This window comes from Caloenas nicobarica, chromosome 1 (genome assembly GCF_036013445.1).
Source record: "Caloenas nicobarica isolate bCalNic1 chromosome 1, bCalNic1.hap1, whole genome shotgun sequence".
Classification (NCBI taxonomy): Eukaryota; Metazoa; Chordata; class Aves; order Columbiformes; family Columbidae; genus Caloenas; species Caloenas nicobarica.
This window is the reverse complement of record NC_088245.1, coordinates 78,811,043-78,833,654: the sequence shown is the minus strand read 5'-3', so window position 1 is coordinate 78,833,654 and position 22,612 is coordinate 78,811,043. Positions and strand designations below refer to the sequence as shown.

At 40.3% G+C, this 22,612-nt stretch overlaps 2 protein-coding genes across 2 annotated transcripts in view; both read left to right on the top strand.

Moving 5' to 3' along the window:
- The window catches only part of LOC136003213 (L-lactate dehydrogenase B chain-like), a 38,395-nt gene extending 27,407 nt beyond the window's left edge, over positions 1-10,988 (top strand). The window contains exon 10 of the transcript XR_010608043.1: positions 10,924-10,988. The gene's annotated coding sequence lies outside the window, so the exon portion shown is untranslated. The remainder of the gene's footprint in view (positions 1-10,923) is intronic.
- GYS2 (glycogen synthase 2) overlaps positions 1,434-22,612 on the top strand; it is a 44,378-nt gene continuing 23,199 nt past the window's right edge. Inside the window, exons 1-4 of the mRNA XM_065658597.1 lie at positions 1,434-1,554; positions 10,924-11,105; positions 13,907-14,098; positions 14,929-15,114. Of these exons, the coding sequence (XP_065514669.1) occupies positions 1,434-1,554; positions 10,924-11,105; positions 13,907-14,098; positions 14,929-15,114 (681 nt within the window). The remainder of the gene's footprint in view (positions 1,555-10,923; positions 11,106-13,906; positions 14,099-14,928; positions 15,115-22,612) is intronic.

Genomic DNA, 22,612 nt, shown 5'->3' with positions numbered 1-22,612 from the left:
CATCTATCCTCTCAGGGATGGATCTGACTGCTGCAAGTACAGAGAGGGCATGGGAAGTGTAAGAGCAAGTCTTTTGGGGGATAGTTAGCTATTAGAGTAGGCTCAGCTCTCTTATATTATGTCTAAGAGACTTTTATGCAGATAGGTTGCCTGTCTTTAAACCAGTTGCCTTGGAATTGTATCTTAAGTGAGCTCAGAGCCTTTCCCTCTATGCTGCTACAGTCCATGCCTCCTGGTGCAATGTTATTCATCACAGCACCAGAGAAGCCCTGGATCTCGCCTGGAGATTTGCGCACTGCCGAACTGTGGATTTTGGGCAGCTTGTGCTCTAAGCTCAGAATCGGATTCAATTGACACAGCTGTCCCAGAAGCACTGGCTTCTCAACCAGACGGGTAAGCGCATAAGCATCTTCCAAGCAGGCAGTTGCTCTGTGGAGCTTTAAGGATCTCAGGTTGTGACTTAGGGACTGACATCTCTGCAGATGTGTGTGCACCGCTTGCAGCATCCCAGCCCAGTGCTGGAGCAAGACAGGATCATAATATTCCCTGACTTGCTACTCACTAGTTTACCTGGGCAGAACACATGGACCCAGAGAAGAACTGTGGCATAGAAAAAGAGAAACCCAGTGGAAAATCAAGGACCAGGACTGCAAGGAGGGACAAAGTAGGGGTAGAGCTTTTGTAACTGTGTTTGTAAAAGCTCTCAGGGTTGTGGGGCTGCTCGAGAGCAGAATGAAGCCAACAGGCCATGCAGAGCCCTGGGAACACAGCTGGAGTTAACTGTGGAGGACAGGCATGAAGTAAACTAGTGCTTACAGACTGGTGAACTGAACAAGAACAGGTAACAGTGTTTAACCTGACAAGTAATCTAAGAGATATCATGGTAGAATGAATCTACTAACCCAGCTGGTAAGTGGGCAGCAGATAGAGAAAGTCCATAGGTGTTAATGGGAGAGTGTTCTCGAGGGGAGGACTCAGGGGCTGGACTCAGGTCAGGTGGTGAACTCTAAGTGTCCTCCCCGCTGGAGTTTGCTCAGGGCAGTGCTGAATTTACAGCCATTGAGCTTCAGTTGTCCCTGAGGTGATAGATACTGAATGCTGTGGCTGAGGAGCTTGAAACCATTTTTTTACTTCTCTCTAAGAGAAGAAAAAGACCCATAGCCTCAAAACAGTCAAGACTTTTCTCAGGTCAGTCTTAAATTCTTACCTCTACCAGCAGCTGCTTCTCAAGCCCTGAGGATTTCACTGAGCCAATTTAATGCTGGTGGTCAGACAGTTTAAACCCATTAGCTCCCAGCTATCTGAATAATTTTCACCTTGGAGCCCAGCACACTTGCAGACTGCTCTAACCAGAACTGCAGAGAACTGCTGCATTAACTGGACATTTGCTAACTGTTCCGTCCTGCGGGGTGAGCATTTGAGAGCTGAAGAAGATGCCACTGGCTAGATCACTGTCCATGACTTCTCTTAATGGGCTTCCTCAGTGGGAGGATGAAGACCTACCACTGGAGGATTTGTTGCTCTTTGAAGTTTCTTGGGAAGTTACCAACAAAGGTTTGTACAGCAGTCTTAGGAGTTAGTATTGCTGTTTTCAGTGGAGCAGAGGGAGGCATGAAAGGCTCAGACAAGAAAGGCATTAAGGGGTGATTGGGGAAAAGTGGGCTGCGGAGCTGTTGTATTGGAAGGAGAGCATGCGGCATCCATCTGGAACCGTGCATGCTGTGTGTGGGCTACATCTGCTTGTGCTTGTGTGGGATGAGCATAGAGTCAGGACGTCTGTGTGTTTTTACATGTTTCACCACCAGGGACAGGTTGTTTAAACAAACATCTACGTGTTATGGCTGGGTGTGCAGATGTACAGATACATAGATGTTGCTTTGTACATATTTATATTTTACCTTCCATGCAAATTCACTTGGGAATGCAATGCATGAAAATGAGCTGTAAAACAGACGTCAAATTCAGAGTAGTTTAGCAGTCTCCCTCAGCCTTCTAGGGCAGTGTAGAGAAGAGGCCAAATTTGAAACAGGTACAAATAAACACAGCTGCAATGAAGCCACTAAACAAAAACCAGATGTCAATGACCAGCAGTCTTTATGCCAGCTGAACCCCTTTTGGACTGGTCTTTGCAAACACAGGCGGTGCCAGACAGGGACTTCATTCTTTGTGCATGTGTACAGATTGAAAATCTGTTTATTGCACACAGCTTGTCATGCAAAGTGCATGCTGCTTATTGTGCAAAGATCTTTCTGCCTCCATTTCTAATTCACTCATCAAATCACCCCCTTTCAGCTAGGGGTAGCTCACCAAGGGGCAACAGGCTCCATTTTTGCCACAAAAGTGAGTTAATATGAGTAAATGATTGACCTCGTCTGTCTTATTGTCCTAGTAGATAAATAGATTAGTCAAGAGATGAGATCTGTAATCTGTTAAGATTTTAACTCTAAAGGGGAAATGTGTTTGAGAGGAACAGACAATGCTAGGGTTTATCTTTATGGCGAAACTAGAATTACTATTCTGTGATAGCTTCTGGTATTTAATCTGCACTGTAGTGCAATTTTATATTGCTCTTATTAGGGTGGTGAGGAGTATCAATACCCAGAGGTAGTACAGAGTAGCTTTTGCACTCCAAATCTCTGTGGGCTTATTTTTCAGTAGCTTCAGTCAAGCTTTTTGAGTGAACTTGCTGTTGTCAGAACTTGGAGCACGCAGCACTTAGTTTTGCAGTGTGCGTGATAAGTAAGGCATTGGCAAGCAGATGGCAGCAGAAAACTAGCAAATACAGATGTTCTTGCTAACATCCCTGAACTCCATACTATGGAGTCATCTGGTTATAGATATCACACAATATGTTTAAGAAAAAGTAAAACGCAATAAGATGTATCTGTCTTTCCTCACAAAATGCAGTGAATCATTTAATCACCCGTATAGCTCTTTTTGACTTCACTGAAGCCAAATTGACTGACACCGCTAAAATTTATTATTCTCGCATTTTATGAGACAATTAATATTTATGAGAGTGAATATTTATTCAATTAGTTTAAAAAATAAGGTGCTGTTAATTATACCACTTACCAAACCCATATATTCAAACAGGGCTGACTGAACTAGTCATGGCAAACAATTTCTTCATTAGAACCACATCTTTGTGCAAAGTTGCTATTGAACAATCTTGACTGGAAACATTTGTGCAAAAACACTTTAATAAGCCTATTTCAGCTGGTTTTTTTTCTGGTAAATTCTTGATACTGGTTTTTTTTTCCTATATGTCCCAGGAAATTGAATGTCTAAGTCACGTGGTGATTTACTGTTCCCTGGTGACCTAACTTTTATAAAGAGCTCTTGGAAAAGGTTAAGGCAGTGTGTTTCTTAGAAGAGAGAGTGGCCACAAAATACAGGGAGGGTCATCACAGAAGATACATAGTCTTAGGAAATAATAGCTTACGCTGTACTTTTCCTGCCTTCTTTTGCAGAAGGGAGAACTGTTTATTTGCCTAAGTAGGCTGACGTCACGTAGATTTAGCACCGCTACGTGTTTTAGTGCTTTAGTTTTAATGTTGCTGTATACATTCCTAATATAGAAGGAAAGTTAAACATGAGCTAAGTGTGTTACCTCACAAGCTAATTTTGAACATTTAACATGAAAGTTTCTTTCTTCCTTTCTGGCAGTGCAAAAGTGTGTCCTAGTACTTCAGTGTGAAGCTGGTTTGCACTGTTAAAGTGGTGCAAAGCTGCTGCTGCCTACAGGAGAGGGTTCAAGTCTTCGTGTTAACTTCGTGAGCATCACTAGGTGGTTGGCTATGAGTACATTTGCTTGTTGACCAGTACTGTTTCTTAGTGGTTCCTCCATTTCTCTGTGACAGTAAGGCTGAAAGTCTTTTTCACTGTGAGGAATGTACCACCAGAGCTCACAGATGCCTGTCTATTCCCACACCTGTAAACAGTGCACTTTACAGGTGCTGAGCTGTTTTTTGAACCTCTCAAATATATTCTCCTTCAGAGCTTGAGGATGATGAAGGGGTCCTGCAGATTGGAGCACATCTGATTATGTATTTTGAGAGGATCTTCATGTGCCAGGCTGCCCATGGGGAGCGAGCATTTACTGGAATTTCCCTGAGCAGGATATGGTGCTAGTTGGTACTGAGGCATGAGATGCATCTGGAGGGAAGGACAAGTCAGTTCTGTGAATTCAGTGCCCAGACATCTACAAATATCCATTATTTCCAGAGTCTCATCACTACTTTCTCAGCAGCTAGCACAGTGGAGGTGTCTCTATTTTTTTCTTTTTCTTTTTTACATCTAGATCATTTAAACATATGCTCTACCTAGGCAGAGCTTTCTACTTCTCTACATCTTTTTATATTCTTTGTCCTAGCTGCTCCCTGTGCTGAGTGATAATCACTGACATATATGTTGAAAAGCACTGGCAACTTTTCTTTCTCTTTTTTGCTGTCTGGAGCAAGCAAACACAAGGTAGCTAAAAGAGAGAATGAGAAATAAAAAAGGTTAGTTTGCCAGTATCACTCTCCCTGTGAAAAGGAACTTGCCATCTAAACAGAGCACGACATTGAAATCATCTTGCATTGAAAGACCCCTGCCAGAGAAATGAGAAAAAAGTAGTTGGTTTTGCACGATTTCCCTCACTTTATTTGACTCCTCACTGATAGGCAAGACCTATACTGTGAAGCGGATCTAGTGTGTTTCTGTGGCAGAAGGGGGAAACAGCAGGCAGGCAAGGGCCCAGCGCATTGCAGTGCCACATGATCTGGTGGTAATCTTAGGGAAGCTCAGTTTTTTTCACCCTTCCCCTTCTCTCCTAGTCACCACGCTCCAGTAAAGCCAGGTCTGATCATACGTCTGTGCATGTTGGAAAGGAAGACAGGTTTTCTTTCCTTCATAACGTGAAGACCAATAAAAACTTTAAGGGCAGGAGCACAAACCAAGTGGCTACAAGCTGTCCAGGTCTTGTGTCTGGAGACCCACAGATGGAAATTGTCAACAGGGAGCAGCCAAAGGCCGTTGCAGGAATAGTGGCAGCAGTCCTAGACATTCTTCCCACTGAAACGTAAAGTATTTAATCTGGATACAGGGGAGAAGCTGCATTCTGTAAGTTATAACAGCTGTAGTTTAGTGGTTTTTCTGATACATTAATGAGAAGGGCTGACAATTTTCAGGATCTGGTCTGTGCTCTGTAAAGATGTCTTTGAAATCATTCCAGTAATATTTAGATTAGTATCTCCTGCTGTAATACTAACAGCTTTTAGATAGAAAATAGAAGAATGCCTAAAAGTGCTGGGCAAACAGCCAGTTTATATCATCACTCAGCTGCGAGCAGATTAGCTTGAGTGCCACTGGTAGATGAATCCTAAATATTTTTTTTTCATCCCTATTGGAATGAAGACGCTGCTAAAAACAAACCTTGGTTGAGCGCTCCCTGGAGCAGAGCTCTATGTGCTGTTTCTCTGGTCAAAGTCTGGACTCTTGGAAATGGAATCCTGAATCCACTGAAGTCAGTAGGACCAGCATTTTACCTCCTCTGTGTTAAACAACTTTCCATGATGAAAGTCCCCTGGGATAAGGTGAATGATGTAATCTGTGACACACCTGAACTAACACACTTTGGGGAGTGAGGGTGTTCTGGCATAAACTTGGCATGAGCACAGCATCAAAGCTCTGTGCATTTCTAGAGTAGGGTGGTATATCAACGTCAGATCAATCTCAAATTAAATCTTGTGCATTGGGGATGATGCACACAGAAATAGCTTCTGTATTGTGGACATCTGTCATAAATTTCAGTATTATTTCAGAATATGTTTGGAATGTCAGAATTTCACAGAATTTAGAGAACTTCTATCTTATGATGAGTCCTGGCCACAAACATAGCCAAAAAATACATGAAAAAAATCTGATATGTGAAGATGCTTTTTTTTCACCTGATGCATTTTACGACCTTATTCTAGAAACAGTTCCCAGATATCTCAACAGGCCATCAACCAATAAATAAATACATTTCCAACAAAACATTAGAAAAAAATAAGCTCAAGCCTAATTTTATCCCTTCTCTGTAGATCAGAGACACATTCTGAGGGGAAGGGGTGAAAGGATAGTTGATGTAATTACAAATTGTTGTAGTGAAGTCAATTTGAATCCTGAATCTGGGGTCCCACTGCTCTCTTGGATTCCATGGTCCTCATGAAAGCTTTAGTGCCTACAGAGTGACCAGGTCAGGCCGTAGTAAAGAAGCTGAAGAGCCCCAGGAACTCCTTGATCCTCAGTGTAGCAAAAGTGTGTGGGGAAGGACTCAGCCATCAGTCACAATCTCCACTTATCTCTGTCTCTCTTGCGTAGCTTCCCTTCCTCTCTCTCTCTCCTTCCTTCTTGGTTTCTGCTGCTCCTTCCCTCTGTTCTTCTGTAACGTGGGGCAGGTAGGAGAGCAAGTAAAATGAATGGCAGGTCTCTCTGGCAGTTTTCAGAAGTTTTGGCAATTCTGTGCTCAGAGGATCGCAGCTCCAGAAGACCTTTTTTCTCAGTATAGTTCCTGAGTAGTCCTGGAAGTTGTGGACCCTCCTCATCGGGTGACAAAAAGCATTGGCAATGCATCTTTCCATATCACAGCTTGCAGCAGAAAGAGCACATCTACATATTAGATCTTCCACAAAGATCTCCAGTTGCATAGTTGGATCTCTACTTCTGCCTGATGTCCTCAGTAATGACATGAAATCAGGAGACTGTTCTTGACTTGCAGGCTATTTATTTAGATAGTTCTGATGTCTACTCTGGAAGGCTCTAACTGCTGCTTGGATTTTAAATATATAAAAGAAATAATGCATCAGGACTTGAAATGAGGAAAGAAGAAAATGACTGGAGCAATGCAGATGACTCCTTTAGAGAAATTCATAGTAGTGGTAGTGGCTATGAAAATATTCAAACTTTTAAAAATAATTCTATGAAATATTTGCTGATAAAATATTTTGTTTTCATCTTCTAGTTTTTAAAGAGATCACTAAAAAAGATCAGACTTCTCTTAACTGAACAAAATCCTTCTTTCCCAAACTTTTTAGTTCCCCGTTCCATGCCAGTTTATTTTTCCCTGGAAAAAGAGGAAGAATGGAAAGGAAATAAAAGGGTAAAAAGATCTGGTTTTGATTTACTTTTTAACCTGATTTCCTTTATTCTGGTGGAAAAGTTAAAAACATATTTTAAAAAGAAATATTAGAAATATTTTTCTCTCAAGGGCATTTTAAAAATAATTAAAATGTAACATATTTAAAGAAAGAATTTTGGTGGAGATTAGAACACTAAACTAGCCATGTGTCCGTGTTTTACTGCTAATGGCCCATGCTTGTGTCACACTGAACCGATTCTCTGGGTCTGATCTCTCCCGATTCTGCATCTATTTCTCTTTCTGTCTTTTATTGTTTGTTTTAAAACCTATTTAAAAGTACAATACTTTGGAGGCTGCATACAGAAACTTGCAACTTCATGGGATTTCGGTACATCCCTTTTATTTGGAAAGATTTTCTGTTTGTAATATGACCTTAAAACATCATACTAGAAAATAATGAGGAGGCTTACCATCTTGTTGGAAGTAATTTGAGAGTTCTGTTAGGTTCCAAATGAATATGTAGACCCTTACTCTATTACTCAGTAGGATCTGTAGTGCATTGTTTACTGGCACTGTTATTTCCAGAGAATTCAAAGTAACTGAGCAGATATAAGCTACCCCTTAATGATATATAATGTGTTCCTTGAATTTGCTGTGGAAAAGTGTAATTTCAGAACTCAATACATTATTCTAGACATCACTCTGTTCTTCTCAAAGTGTCTTTTTTTAAGCTATGCCCAACACTTTCCACATACATAGTTTCACTTGCACACTTTCCCTCCCTGTCAATTAAAGCTTTTGCAAAGACGTGCCTTGTGATTCATGTTTCCACAGTAACGGAGAAGACAAAAGCAAGTTTTGGGACCGGGTAACCTCGAGATTTTGTCACAGCTGTCTTCTGAAGAGTTTTCACATCATGAAAAAGACTCTTTTGTTTTTAAGTATTTTTCATGGCATTTCAGGCAAATCAGCGCCCTTTCCCTCAGAACAGACCTTCCATACGTCTTTGGCAGGGCATGTTTTAAGACACACAGTGATCCTGAGCGAAACCTTGTGAAAAGAAACATTCAGCTGTTGGCTGCACAAAACAAAGTTCTAGGACCTACTCAGCTCCTGAACTGCAGCTTTCTTATTAATTTTAAAATTAGTAACTGCGGAATCTCAGCTACCTTGCTGATTGCAATGTCAAATGCCTCGCAGTGTGAAAGAGGCTGCTCTCCACTCTCATGATAGCAGGAAAAGAGTTTTGCAGCACTCTACTCATATACAGCTTTATCATTTTACTTGGTATCTTTCATCTTGCAAGTAGATATTTGCTTTTTTTCCCAGGGTCACCAGGCTGCTTTGCACAATTATCTTCGCTTATTGCAAGCTCAGTATTTCTGCCAATTAAAACCAACTAGTTTAATGACTAAAATTTCTATCAAGCCCCTTATTTATCTGTGTTGGATTGCAGTGCTTTACACTCATATAACATATTTATCACCCATAAGAACAGACATGTCATCATAACTGCATGACTTTACAGGTTGAGCTTTGTCTAGTGTAATTTAATTTATATTTTTATCTGAATCCAAGCTATTCAAGTAGTCTCAGCTTGTGAGCAGAGGACCGTGGAGGGAATATATAGTATATATAGAAAGAATAGTATATATAGAATATATAGTGTCAGCGTACTTAAGATTTCTTTAAATTCGTGTCCAGAGTAACCATGTCGTATGATGACTATAAGTTAGTTCCTTAGCTTTCTGGTCCTAATGAAGTGGAGAAGAATAGTCTTGTGCATAGATGTCCTTCTGTATTTCCATATCTATATTACCTGAAACTCTTGGACTGTGAGCTTGATTTATGAACATATACCTGTAAGATTCTTGTCTGCTTAGGTCTTGAATTACTATGTGTGGTAATAATTTATTGTAAAAATTTATTATAATAATTCTACTTAGCAAGCTGGTAGATTGGAACTGTGTTTGTTTTTTTTGTAAAATACCTAGAATCCTGAGATGACATAAAAATAGTAGGGCTAGGCATCCTTCCACAGTCCAAAACAAATGGGATATTTGTAAAGAAAAGGATTTTAAGTGCAGATTTTCTTTTCTAGGAGCACAATTAAAAACATAGTTCTGTCATTCAGTTCCTAAGAGCTGCAAGATACCAGGCTTGGCAGAAGGCTTTCTATAGTTGTCAGGTGACACATTTTAATTAATCTGGAAAGTAATTTCCCAAAGTGCTGAGCAACTTCAGCTGCTGTATTGTAAATAGAGGTCATTTGTAGCAGATTTTTAAGGAGAATCAGGCAGCTTCAGAAGATTCTTGCCATTTGCAGTTGGATGCAGTGCATTGGCACCTCTGAATACCCTGGTGCCTTTAAAAAAAATGAAGTCTGGAGTACCTGCTGTCAATCACTGGCAGCATGCAGTGCTGATTCCTTATGTAATCTTGATGTCACTGATAAAAGGCATAGCACAGTCATCTTGCCTGGTGTATTATCAAACATTTCCAAATTCAGTGGAGGATGAAAATTTTAAGTAGGAACACTAATTCCCTTCCTGTTTTTTCCTTTGTTGTTTGCTTGTACCTGATGAGCTTCCTTTATCTTACCATACTTTAGAATCGCTGGAGCTGTGCTAAACTTGTCTCTGATGTACAGCAGCGACCCGGCCTCTGATTCTCTCTTCTCTTGCCTTGCCTTCCACTTGCTGGATTCGAGCATGTGCTGGGGTTCTTCTGAGCTTGTGGTGGTGGAATGCCCACTGCCGGGCACCGTTGATCCCGTTGCAAAGGGGGCTTTGCAAGACCGTCTTGCCAATGCAGGAATTACAGTGCTGGCTATGGGAAAAGTATGAGGCAGAGCAGCTAGGTGAATCTTGCATCTCATGTGCAACACTGGATAGATTTCTATTGACTCGTCGGGGGATGTTGCTGTCGCATTCTCTTATACATTTTAAATCGTGTTTCTTTTTAAAATGGAAAACATTTTGGAGGAAGGTGCTGCAGACACTTATATTGGTTTTGCAGGCTACCTTCATTCTGACTTCAGCAGATCTTTAGAGTGGTGGTGGAACATGACAACTTTTGGGGTGAGGACATTGGTTTAAGTTGTCTTTTATAGTCTGTTGCCAATGAAATCCGTCAGTCCCTCAGCTTCTCTCTGTGGTTTGTGTAAAACAAGCTGGAAGTGCCAGATCACTTCTCACCACATGTATTTCCACATCGTGAAAAATATGTTTGAAAATTAGAAATGCTGCAATAAAAAAGCAGAAGGCTGAACTTCAGATGCAGCAGAATCAAGATCAGGCATGGGAGATTGGATGCATAAGCCCCAGGATTTGAATTCCATAATCTGAATGTGAAGATTTCAAAATCCACAAAGAGGGGAATAACATAAGAATAAAATAATATATTAGTGAAACATTTGTGGTGTGACTTTGAACACCTAAAAGACATCTAAGAAAAAAATCACAGACTAGATAAAAATAGCAGCCAAGGATAGAAAGCATCCATTTGAGATTAGAGGAGAAATTCAGGGAAGCCATATGCAGTCACCCAGGAGTAAGCAAAGCATTAAATTGTCATTTAAGAATCATGCTCAGTCTGCTATCAGTGCATACTCCTAAATTAAACCTTGAAGCTCGGATTCCGTTTCGAATTCCATTTAAGAGACTGAACTTCTATTTATTTGATAGAGTCTGGGTTTCAGTTAAAATCTGAATGTATGAAGCAATTTAACTAGAGGTGTATCTGATGGATTGTATTTTATGCCAGAGCTTCGTGTCCCGTGCCCCTTCCTACTTTTTGTTCTTTGTGATCTTTTGCAGTGGGCGGCATTTACACTGTGATCCAGACAAAAGCCAAAATTACGGCAGATGAATGGGGTGAAAACTATGTTCTGGTCGGTCCCTATTTTGAGCACAATGTGAAGACTCAGGTGGAAGCATGTGAGCCTCCAAACCCCGCAGTTAAGAAGGCAATGGACACCATGAAAAGCCAAGGGTGTCAGGTAAGTCACATGCACTACTGCTTCCCAGGGCAACAAAGCTGACTCTGAGGAGATTACAGTTCTGGTTAATGCTCTTGCTGTTCCACTTGACACAGCAGTCCTGGTCAATGTCACAATGCAAAAGGCTCAGAATCCTCTGTTAGAACGGCAGAGACAATTCATTAAAGGTTATTTTTGAGGAAGAACCAGTTTATCCAATTACAGGTTTTAACAGTCATTTATCTGCAAGTCTACTTAATTGGATTAATGACTTATTTATCCAGTCGCTAAATACAGTGAGATTTTTAGTAGATATAATACGACCTTACTTTGACTGAATCCTTACGTTACATTTGGCTTTCTTTTGCTGAAGAGAGAAGAGCATTCCACTAGATCACAATTTTTCTTACGTAGCATTGTATTGACTTGAAAGCCAAAAAGGGACGAACCACAGGTAGACTTTAGAAAAACATACAACTGACAAAGAATCTGCTTCCTCAGATCAATGCATCTAGCTGTCTGTTCCCTTGGAAGAGAGGTTAAACCACAGCACAAAGAATGAATTTATCTGTGTTTCCTACACAGTTTTTAACCGATGTTTTCTGTGTCACCTCAGTCAAACCCCATAGCCTCCCTGTGGCTCAGTTTCTCCAGCAGTAAACTAGGAATAAACTTCTTCCTATAAAGGTGATCTGCCGCAAAGAATAGAATCTACTGTGTTAATGGGCAAGCTACTAAGCTGCAAGCAGCTGCAGCCTTGAGGACAATTGGTTACCTGAAAATAGGTAGAAGATAATGCATGCTAAATCTGACCTCCTTTCTTGAAAGTCCTCATTGGAGATCTAGAGCTCGCCTTCACTCTGTTTTAGCATTGAGTCCCTCAGAGATGCTAGCTGGCAGGAGGAAAAACTGTCTGCTTATGTGTGCGGAACAGATGTGAAAAGCATTGAGAGGCAGCAGCAAGGAAGCATTCTTACAAAGTTCTGTTGCTGAGGTGCATGACACGCTTTATTGTAGAAATTCATAGATTTCTTGAACTGCCACCAGCTGTGGCACTGGCGATGTATTATCTCCCTTTGTAACAGCAGTTTTGCTGTTCTTAGGATCTAATGCCCTATTGCGTGTTACGTAGAAGCATATTGTTGGACATATGTGTGCCATAATTTTGGAAAGTGTCTGGGGACACCAACATTGTGTGATGCTTGCATTGTTCAAGCTGAGGTTCAAACTAAAAGGCCTAATTCAACTGCTATTTCTTATTTCTAATCAAATTTTCTTAAGTGATTGATCAAATTTTCCATGTTGCTGGTTACAAAGAGATACCTCTGCAAGCTGTGTAACACTGCTTTGTTTGGAAAACAGCTGAAGGCTTGTGGGGCAGATTAATTGCAATGTTATATATACACTTCATGCTGTTCCAGCAATACATTCAATTTGATCAGCCAACTCTGCCAGCCTAGCATGTGAATTGTGCCGCTGGAGTATTCATATATAGCAGCAAACCTGTCCCAGGTACGTCAAGTATAGCTTTGATCTCTAATAATGACGATCTATTTTCCAGGAGATGCGCTTATCCTATTAACACTTATGTCTGGATTTTGTTTATGCATCACAATGGATCCCTTTAAACCAGGGGACCTAGGAACACTTCCAAACTTCTCAGGTCAGGTGTGTTCCTTGCCACAGCCTGACTCCGTATTTAGGTGAAGTCTGGGTTCACACAGACTCCATGCTCTCTAACTTCATTTTCCTGAATAAGAAACCTGGTAGCCTGAAATACATACATAAGGAGCTGACCCTCCTTCACACAGCTGTCTTTGTTGCAACCTGTATTTTTTGTGCAAGCGGATCTAAGAGCTTCCAACTCATTGTTTTGAAACTTGACCTCTATTCAGCCTATTTTGGCGTCAGGGCTGGGTTCAACTGCTGAGGTCCCAGGGGCTGGTGAATGAATGGCAGTTGAACAGTGGCATAAAAGATTCTTCTGCATGAGCTATAAACTACTCTAGCCTCCCTATAGTACCTCATTCTTCCCGGTCATTATGTCTCTGCTGCTACAGCCATTTTGATGGTTCAATTAAAGTGAAATAATTTGACTGTGCAGACTTGTACAATCCATAGTGTGGGCCCAGCTCTGTTGCATTGCCTTATGACAGTTAAGCCTACTCTCCTGGTTAGGCAGGTAGGTTATATCAGTGGAATTCTAAATACTCTTGGAGATATTTAACTATACTGATGCAGATAAAGCAGGAAAGCTGTATTTTAGGCTGACGTTGTTTAAGGTTTTATTATACCTTCTGATTGATCCTTCCACTATGCCAAAGGGCATCAACTGTGCTTCTTGGGCAGAATGAGGAAATGTTGTGGTAGATACAGGTCCCAACCACCTGTTTGACAAAATCTATCACCATTAATCTAGCATAAATGGGAAAAGATTGGTGACAAATCTGACTGAAATAAAATAATAATTTTGAAATAAGAACAAAAATGGCATAGACACTTTAATAAGGACAAAGACCTCATTATTCAAGCAAGTATAATCTTCCTAAGCTTTTTTTTTTAGTGAAAGAAAGTTACCATTGCAATGAAAATCTTAAAAAAAAAATGTTCCTAGAGATTGTAGTTTCCTTTTACTCCTGCCTTTGGTCCAGTATTACTCCATGTATTTTGCAAGGAAAACCACAAATTCTGGGTATGTAGGACTATGATCACGTATTCCTTATGTAAAACATTCAAGGTCTGATGGATTAAAGTAGTTCTGCTAACTGGCCTTTTCATTCACTTTAGCATTTTCTGCTTATAATCTTGCTTCTTTCCCATAGGCCTTTTTCGGAAGATGGCTGATAGAAGGCAGCCCGTATGTCTTACTGTTCGATATAGGATCAGCAGCCTGGAATCTGGACAGGTGGAAAGGAGAATTCTGGGATGTCAGCAACATAGGGATCCCTTTTCATGATCGAGAAGCCAATGATGCTGTGATTTTTGGATCATTAACAGCCTGGTTTTTAAAAGAGGTACAGCTTTTAAATCTAGAGGTTTTCAAACCTCAGCCTTGTCATCAGGGCAAAAAGCTTTGGAATGTGGTTCCTGTTGTCCAGATTAAAAATTTTGAGGAAGTTGATACATGATGTATATCAAATTTATATTTAAAACTTAAATCTTAAGTGGTCATTTCAATATTTTCCCGGAGTGGGGTGGAAGGCAGCAGGAGCCCTAAGTGAAATCTGCTGTGTCTTTACTGCCACATCCTCTTCTGTTTCTTCTCAACTCCCTTATTTGTCACTGGATGCTCTTACAAGTAGGCTCTCAAGCTCCCTTTTCCTCTGCTGTGGTAGCCAAGTAGTCACACAAAATGTCCATAAAGCCAGTCAAGCCATTATCTCAACTGCTAGATTCTACCTTGCATGGGAAATAGAGGCAAATGGCAAGAATTAATGACAGCACTGTGGCTTCACATGTCACTCTACCACAGCCTACCTGAAGAGGGAAAACTGTTAGTTTGCAGAATTATCTGTCTGTCACAGGTGCTCATGATTTTCTTATCCAAACAAGAGTCTCAACCGCAGAAGAGCAAGTTAAAAGAAAGAAGAGTGACTGTGCTTGCCGGAGCTCCCCAACACTCCAGGAAGGATGCTGTTCTGCAGCACTAGTGAGGCACATGCAGTTCTTGGGCGAAGGATTAGGGCTGATGGGAATTCTGACATATGACCACTGAAAATGTTGTACTGCTGTGTCATATGAGACAAAGCAAACACATAGAAGGCAGCATGAAAAAAGAGGTTTCTGAGGCTGGGAAGATGAGCAAGGTATGTGTTTCATGTGTGTTATTTCTAATTATTTTCAGCTTTCCTCTCAGTTTGATGACAAGCCCAATATAATTGCCCACTTCCATGAGTGGCAGGCAGGAGTGGGTTTAATACTGTCTCGATCTCAGAAACTTCCTGTTGCCACAATTTTTACCACCCATGCGACTCTGCTTGGGAGATACCTGTGTGCAGCCAGTATAGATTTTTACAACAATCTTGACCAGGTAAGAGAGATTTTTCTAATTCCTTTTTTTTTTTCCCCAGCTAATTGACTACTGGCTCCTTTTTGTTTACTGTGCTACAGCATATATTGTATATTCTGTCTTGTGTGATCACTTATGATTGACCCACAGCTGAGTGATAGGTTATCAGTTCCAGAGCACAACAAATGGTATTTGTAAGACCACAGGGTATCTAGGCATGAGTGCCTTTATCTTTGTGTCATCTCACAGGTCCTACAGCTCAGTTAGAGTCTAGAATACTTGCAGTACCTTCAGCGAACTTTGATTTACCAGATTTGCACTGCAGAGTACTTAAACTCATTCAGCCTCCAGTCAAGTCAGTGCCTTAGTCCAGTCCACTGATATATGCAGCAATATTGCAGCGGTACAGGACTGTTAACAGAGATTCTTAACCTTCTTTTCAATGGTCTGAGACGTTTTCTAAAGCTAAGAGAGAGTTACAGGTGCAGACACCACTGCAAGTCAAGTGTCCTTGAGAATCTTCCTCTTTGTGTTCAGGAAAGGGAATCAACTCAAGTACTGGATGCTACAGTTTCAGGGTTACTGTTAGCAATGTGACCAGTGAATGTAAAACCTATTCATCATCTGACACTTCAGGTGCAGCTTCACAGCACTCTTTCTTAACAAAAGGCAGTAGAAAAAATAGACAATAGCCCTCTTCTTGCTGAAATTACTCTGGAATTGTATAATTCTTTTTTTTCTCCAGCCAACTTCTTAGTTCTTGCAAGTCATAATAAGTCCTTCTACTTTCCAGTTTTTCAGCCTAGGCTTAATGTGTAACTGGGAAATATAAGAAGTATTTTCTGAGTTAAAAAACCCCACATGTGTTTCGTGGAACTTTTGTAAACTGGTTAGTGGTTTTGGTTTTCACTGTTCTCTCTCCAGTTAAAACATAACATGAACCACATTTCAAGCACCCAGATGTCTTCAGCACTGCCTTCAGCAGAGGTACATTACATGGTCTGGGATTTCTAGTATGGTTACAGAGAAACTGAATTCAAGAGATTTTGGCATCCCAGCTTTTATTGAGGATAGAGGTAGTTAAAAGGCTAAAACAACTTGCCTTATTCACTGCCTGTGCATTTCCTTGGCTAAAATCAGTGAAGAAAATTATTCAGTTGGCAATTTTCAGTTGGATGTTTATTCCACAGTGTCAAGCTTCAGTGTCTTCCAAAGACAAGACCCAAGCATTAGTGTGCTACTGACATTATTCAGAAGCACAGAATAGATTGTCATTCCCTTGTACTGCAAGGAAACAGTCACTCACCTTACTCATCTTTTTTTTTTTTTTTTTTTGTTTTCCACCAAAGGCAACTACTGAACCTACTGAACACACTAAAAAACCATCTCCTTTCATTTACTCATATGCACGCAGGCTCTCTATAGCGTCAGTGGAGTTACACTGGCCTCCTCACAATCAGTGTAAGGCAAACATCCCCAAATTACTATCTGAAAGACCTATCTCCATCTATCACCTAGGAAAACTAGTCTCCTAAATTAGATATGTTTGTTAGGTGCACTAATGAGGCAGCATGAATAACCCAGTCATGCTGTCAGACCCAAGTTTCAGGACTTTAGACATTACTACTCCTTATATTCTCCTTACATGTACGAATGCAAAATATATGTGTTATGTGAAATCTAGTTTTAAAGTCACATTATTTTTCTCTGGAGAGAGCCAGATTGAAAGAACTAAAACCATGCAGTTTCAGGTTTAACACTTGAGAAAGTGGAGGCTTTTCAGCAGTAACTTTATTCATTCACTGTTGCGTTCTTACACATAATTTCTTAGTAAAGAAGCTATATTAAAAAAAAAGGAGGGAGGCATTTAAAATGAGAAATTAGAGGTTAAAAAAAGAGTATGCTGATCGTTTTAAAAACTGATGCTAAAAATAGCATGTCAGAGCCTTGCCTTGCTTTTGTAAAGGAGATTCTAAAAAAAAATTGGTTTGTTTTGTATTCTGGTTAATTTGGTGAGCTACCAGTAGTCTGGCAAAATAGTCTACTTTTCTCAAAAGCAACTTTTTTTTTCCCCTCATGGTAACTTTGGGGCCCTCACCCTTGTCTGTGTACTCAAAAGAAAAAGTAATGATCTTACATTTGAGAAGACTTAGGGATTTTAATGGATTTATAATCTAATCACAGTATTAATATAATTTTTACTGTTCGCACATGACATGTCCACCTTTATGTGTTAAGGTACTGTTCATCCTTCTGCAAAGCTTCACAAGTTCTGTTGGTAACTATCAGCTATGTGATAAATACAGAAATTTCTATTCAGCTTTTATTTGAAGAATATATGGAATGAAACATGTATCAGTTTAAAGTATTATTATAAACTCCTGTAAATAATATTTAAGGGAGGAAACTTGTGGATATCTAGACCTTAATGCTTTATGCCCTCTATGGTGAGACTGACATTTAAAGGTGCTTATAAAGAAAGTGATGCCAAGCTGTTATACTACTGTTTAATATGCTTATAGTGTGCTAAAGCTCTTCCTGACAAAGGTAAATTTTAGTAAGAGATCAAATAACTTAATGAGGATTCCTTTGCCTGTAAAAAGGTCAGCATAACCCAAAAGTTAATTGAGAAATGTGAGAGGTTGATCTACAGTACTGTAATTAAATGATACGGAAAGCTAAGTCTTCTAAGGCTCTTCTTGTTGCTATCTTCTAGTGGTAAACTATTAAGGTCATACAAGCAATTTGTCCAGTGAAGAAGATTCTCCAGGGCTTCTTAATATTTAATCTTTGGATGAGACAATATATTTTTAGGACACCATCCCCTCCCACTCCAAAGCAGAATAGCTGGTTTTCCTGTGTCAGTGCTATTGTATAATTTTCATCCTTTAAAGCCTAACAGTAATTGAGTTCTCAGTTTTGATCAGCGTTTCATGGTTAGAACACGATTCCCACCAGCTTTAAGCACAGCAGCTGAGATGGGTGGGAAAGATGCAACTGTATCCTGTGCTGTGCCAGATATCACAGAAAAATTGGTTGCAGCGCAAAAGGAATCGGTACGGCCTGACTGTGCCTAGAGACAATCAGGCACACACAGGTTTAAGAGAGAAAAGAGGGAACCTTGTGTTGCCTTTTCTAGTTCCCAACGCAGTCAGCAAAAAGCTGGCTTAGAACACCTGCCAGAGAGACCTCTACTCAGCCCTCTGAGGCCAAGGGCTTTTCTGCAACGTGGAAGGATGTAACAGTGGGATCAACAGGCAAAACCATGATTGTTTGATGGCCGATAGGAGATATTTACCTGGCATCTTCATAGTCCTTTCTCTCTCTCCTGTCACAGTGCCCTGGGGGTGTGTGACCAGTGTGTTGTTCCTCACCATAGTATTTCCTGTTAGCCTGGTCACTGTAACACATTTTCAGTTTGTCCTGCACTGTCCATCAGCCCTTCCTGCTCTATGCACACACACATGTGCACATGCCCACACGGTGTAGCACTCTTCCACTTCAGTGTTAAACCACCACTGTAGATAAGCAGGACTAGAAGATATGAGTTGGAAGATCTCTTTTTAAAATATAAAGGGCTACTGAGATTTTCCTTCTTTCTCTGGATTCCACAGTGGAAAATACCACTTTAATTCACCTTCCTAGCAAAGTTCAATATGTGCCAGTTGGCACAAGCATAGAAGGTACAAATGTATTCTCTGAAGTAAGCCAGTGAGGTCAGTAGCTTTAGATCAGGGAAGACTTTGGCCCAAGTCCCAGCCTGTTTGGAGTTAACATCAATATCAGTGATCGGGCAAAAGTCTGCATAGTGCCAGGTGGCTGACATTTTCTTTAGCACTTCTATGAACAAAGAGCTCAGGTCATCAGTCCCTGTCAGGTGAAAAAACTGGAAGGGAACTTCTGATAGCCTTAACAAACACTGGACCCATGAAAACTTGACCTTCCGCCTTGCTAGTCTTTTGGGACAAAGTTAAGAATGACTCAGTGAAGGGCTGGCACACTGTGATGTGTAATTCTCTGACTCCCTAAATCACCGAGAGGCCTGAACTGTAGGCTACCAAAACTCTTCATTTTGTGAGCTGGGGGCACATATCAGCCTGTGAGCTGAAAATAGACATTTTCTGGGGGACTGAAAACCTGGTCAACCAAGTGGATTAGAGCTGTAGATTGCTGGAAGATAGGAGCATGCCCTTTGGACTGTAGTGTTGTCTGACTCCTGACCTCTTCCTGAGCCATCTGCTCTTTGCCTCACTCAGAGATGGAATCCTGATACATATACAGCATTACTGTATGAGATTATATAGTTCTTATATTCTTACAGTCCTAACGCAGTTCATCTGGACTGGGAGAAATTTAGATGGGTGTTAAACCATTAACAGTGTGCACAGGAGCACAATGAACACAGTCAGTAACACTGTTGTGTCCTCAGCAGCCTGTAACAAACAGATGGGCTATGTCTGAGCGAAGGAACCTTTAGGCAATAACCGTATAACAGCTATTCAGTGTACCATTTAGTTCCCAGATTCGCACTTAAAATCACTCTGATTCTGGAGGAAGTGAGGGAGGGAAAACTAAAAGAACAAAACAGGTGAGGACTTACCTAGTAACTTGTAGTGTGTGATGGTTTTATTTCCTTTTAAGCATCTGAAGAATGGGTCAGGGACTGCTAACCCTACCTACAGGCTTGAACTCTTTCAAAGTCAACACTTTCTAATTTCAGTAACAAGCAGGGTATGTTCTAAGCTTAATTCCCAACAGAGATATTATCATAGATTGAACTACACTTAGGAAGTTTTGCAGATCTAAATAGTTCAACCAGCAGTGCTTTTTTTTTCCCCACTGTCCCCATGTTCAGTGTAGGTTTTGCATTAGTAAAAGTGAGGTTATGTTTGTTGCTAAGATAAACAGAACTGAAATAGCTAATTCAGAAGTTAGGAAGTTCTGTGAAAAAGGTTCTGAGCCTGTGGAGCCTTTTTCTCTTCCAGAGGAGCTGAATTCTCAGCTGAAGATCAAGAATGTTAATCCTTTATTGCTTTGCCATTGCTTAGAGCAACTGGCTTATTTAGGGCTTTTTTTGTTGTTTAGTTCATGTTTTTTTCGGTCTCATTTGATCTCTCTGGGGTTTTAAATAGACTAACATCTTTCATAAATTGACTGAGAGACACTGATGATCCAGGCTAGTTCATAGGTGAATAGAAAGCTGTGTCTGGGAGTCTTTTTGGCACATGACCTAAGCTTCATCTAAGAGGTGAACATCGGATGGTTTTGTGGACCACTGGCCTGGCATAATGGAGAAGTTTGTAGTCTTCAGCCTCTGATACTTCTTATTAAAAGACCACCTTGAGTTATAATGGAAAAAGTTCTCTAAGAATAAGGAAAAAAAAAAATCATCTCATTTTTCATTGTCTTTTTCCTTATATAATGTTGCCCTGCCAATGTGTAACACTTTTATTTAGGTCCAGCAATATTTTACCTTCGGGTCATATAAGTCCGTCTGAATATAGTTTGCAAAGTGGTGGAGAACTGTATCCCAAGAGGTCTAACAGGAAAAGAACAGGGTGTTTCAAAAAGATGGACCCAATTTGAAATCACTACTGCTTTGAAATTGGGTCCATCTTTTTGAAACACCTTGTACTAAAAATCCCAATTCAGTCAATGAAATTGAATAGCTTTTATGCTGACAATAAAGGAGCACAAGCTCTCATTCCACTTAGTACAATACTGTCACAACTGTCACTGAGCTCACTTATACAAATCTGATCCGCTTTGTCAGTAGAGCAGCTAATGGAAATCTGACTTAAGCCAGGAAGCGTAAATTTCATTCTTATTTGGCATGGCAGAGCTATACCAGAATGGAAGTTCTATTCGCACAATATAACAATCAATGGGAGTTAAATTTGATGTAGACTGTTTTTTTAAAAAAGTAATGCTTACATAATTGAGATGATGGCAGCCAGTGAGATTATGCTAGAAATGAAGACCTTTACATCCCACCTACTGGTAGATAAGGAATTTGAACTTCAGGCCCATCTTTGACTGTTCCTGATCCCATGCAGAATCACCTTGTGAACTTGAGTGTGCCACCAATTTTAAAGACTAGAAGAGATCATTTCATTCTCTTCCTAAAATCCTCAGCTAAAAACTAATGCATCAAATCTATACCTTTTATTTGAGATACAAACTACTTATGAAAACGTTATCCACTCTTGAGGTAAGGTTCAAGTGGTGAGTGGAATCTATATTATTTGTGCAAAGGTGTCACAAAGTTATTCATTATCAAAACTATGCATTTTGATTCCGGTTTGAATTTGTCGTGTTTTAACTTCCATTGGCTTCCATGATACTTTTTTTTCTTTATGAAAGCATAGTCTAGTATCACTATTTAGAGATTGTATGCAGACAAATAATTCATCTGTCTGTCAGAAAAGTCTTTACCTAGCTAGCATAGTCTTTCCTCCTTTTCTATTCTCAAAACATCTTTCTTGTGATTTTTTAAATCCTTTGCAGTTTGCCCTTATCATTTTCAAGTAGGAATTCCTGATTTGGAATTATTTTTTTATTACTTCAATGACTGTTCACTGTTTCCAAGAGAAATTTAATGCCAGTATCCCATAACTGCTTGATGTTCTCTCCTTTCTGCATTCAAAGATCATCTTAGCTGTCTGAACCAGAATGTCACGCTGAGAAGTTCAGTGATTACCTACTGTGTCCTCTAACATGCTAAATTTTAAGACGTGAATGAAATGCTACATTTATCACATGGATCCACAGAAAGGACAGAAATGAGCTGCAATTTTTCCTCAATTGAATTGCAGCAAATGCAAGTTTTACTCCAAAGCATTAAGCCTGTGGAAGATCTTCCTGTTTTGCTTTGAAATTAGAGTGGCCTTATGAGGGAGGAATTTTCCCCTCTAATCCTTGCCATCATGTAAATTCCAATAATCTGCTCGGTTTCTCACAGTCAGAGTAGGAGAAGATCCTCACTGGGAGCAGTGGGAGGTTTACGGGGAAGTGGATTTTGAAGTCGTTAGTCTTAAAAGGCACTGAGGGAAGAAATGGTTGGAGTCGATCATCTTAAGGGTATTTTCCAATTTCAATGACTCTATAAAAAGTTAATCTGCCTTAGATTTGTTTTTCTCATGATGCAGCTTTTATTTGTGTCTTTGCTAGTGTTCCCAATTGCTGATAACAGCAAACACAATTAAGCATGATGCACTTCATAGGTATATCGCTTTGTCCTTGCTGAACCCGAGTGCCATGGAACATAGCTCACAGGTGCCTGAACTAGGGCAGACAAGCGTTCAGACAGCAGAGCTGATTGCTGAACAGAAACATTGGTTTGGGGGCGAAGAACAAACTAGCTACACTGGTGTTCTGCTTCATTTCAGTGCATTGGCTCAACACAGTGCCATGCCCCATATTGCCTCTAATTCTGGAGCTAATACTGTCACAGCAAGCTCAGCTGTCTTTGCACAGTACTGTGTGAACTAAATCTATCTCCTGCAGTGTCTCATCAATT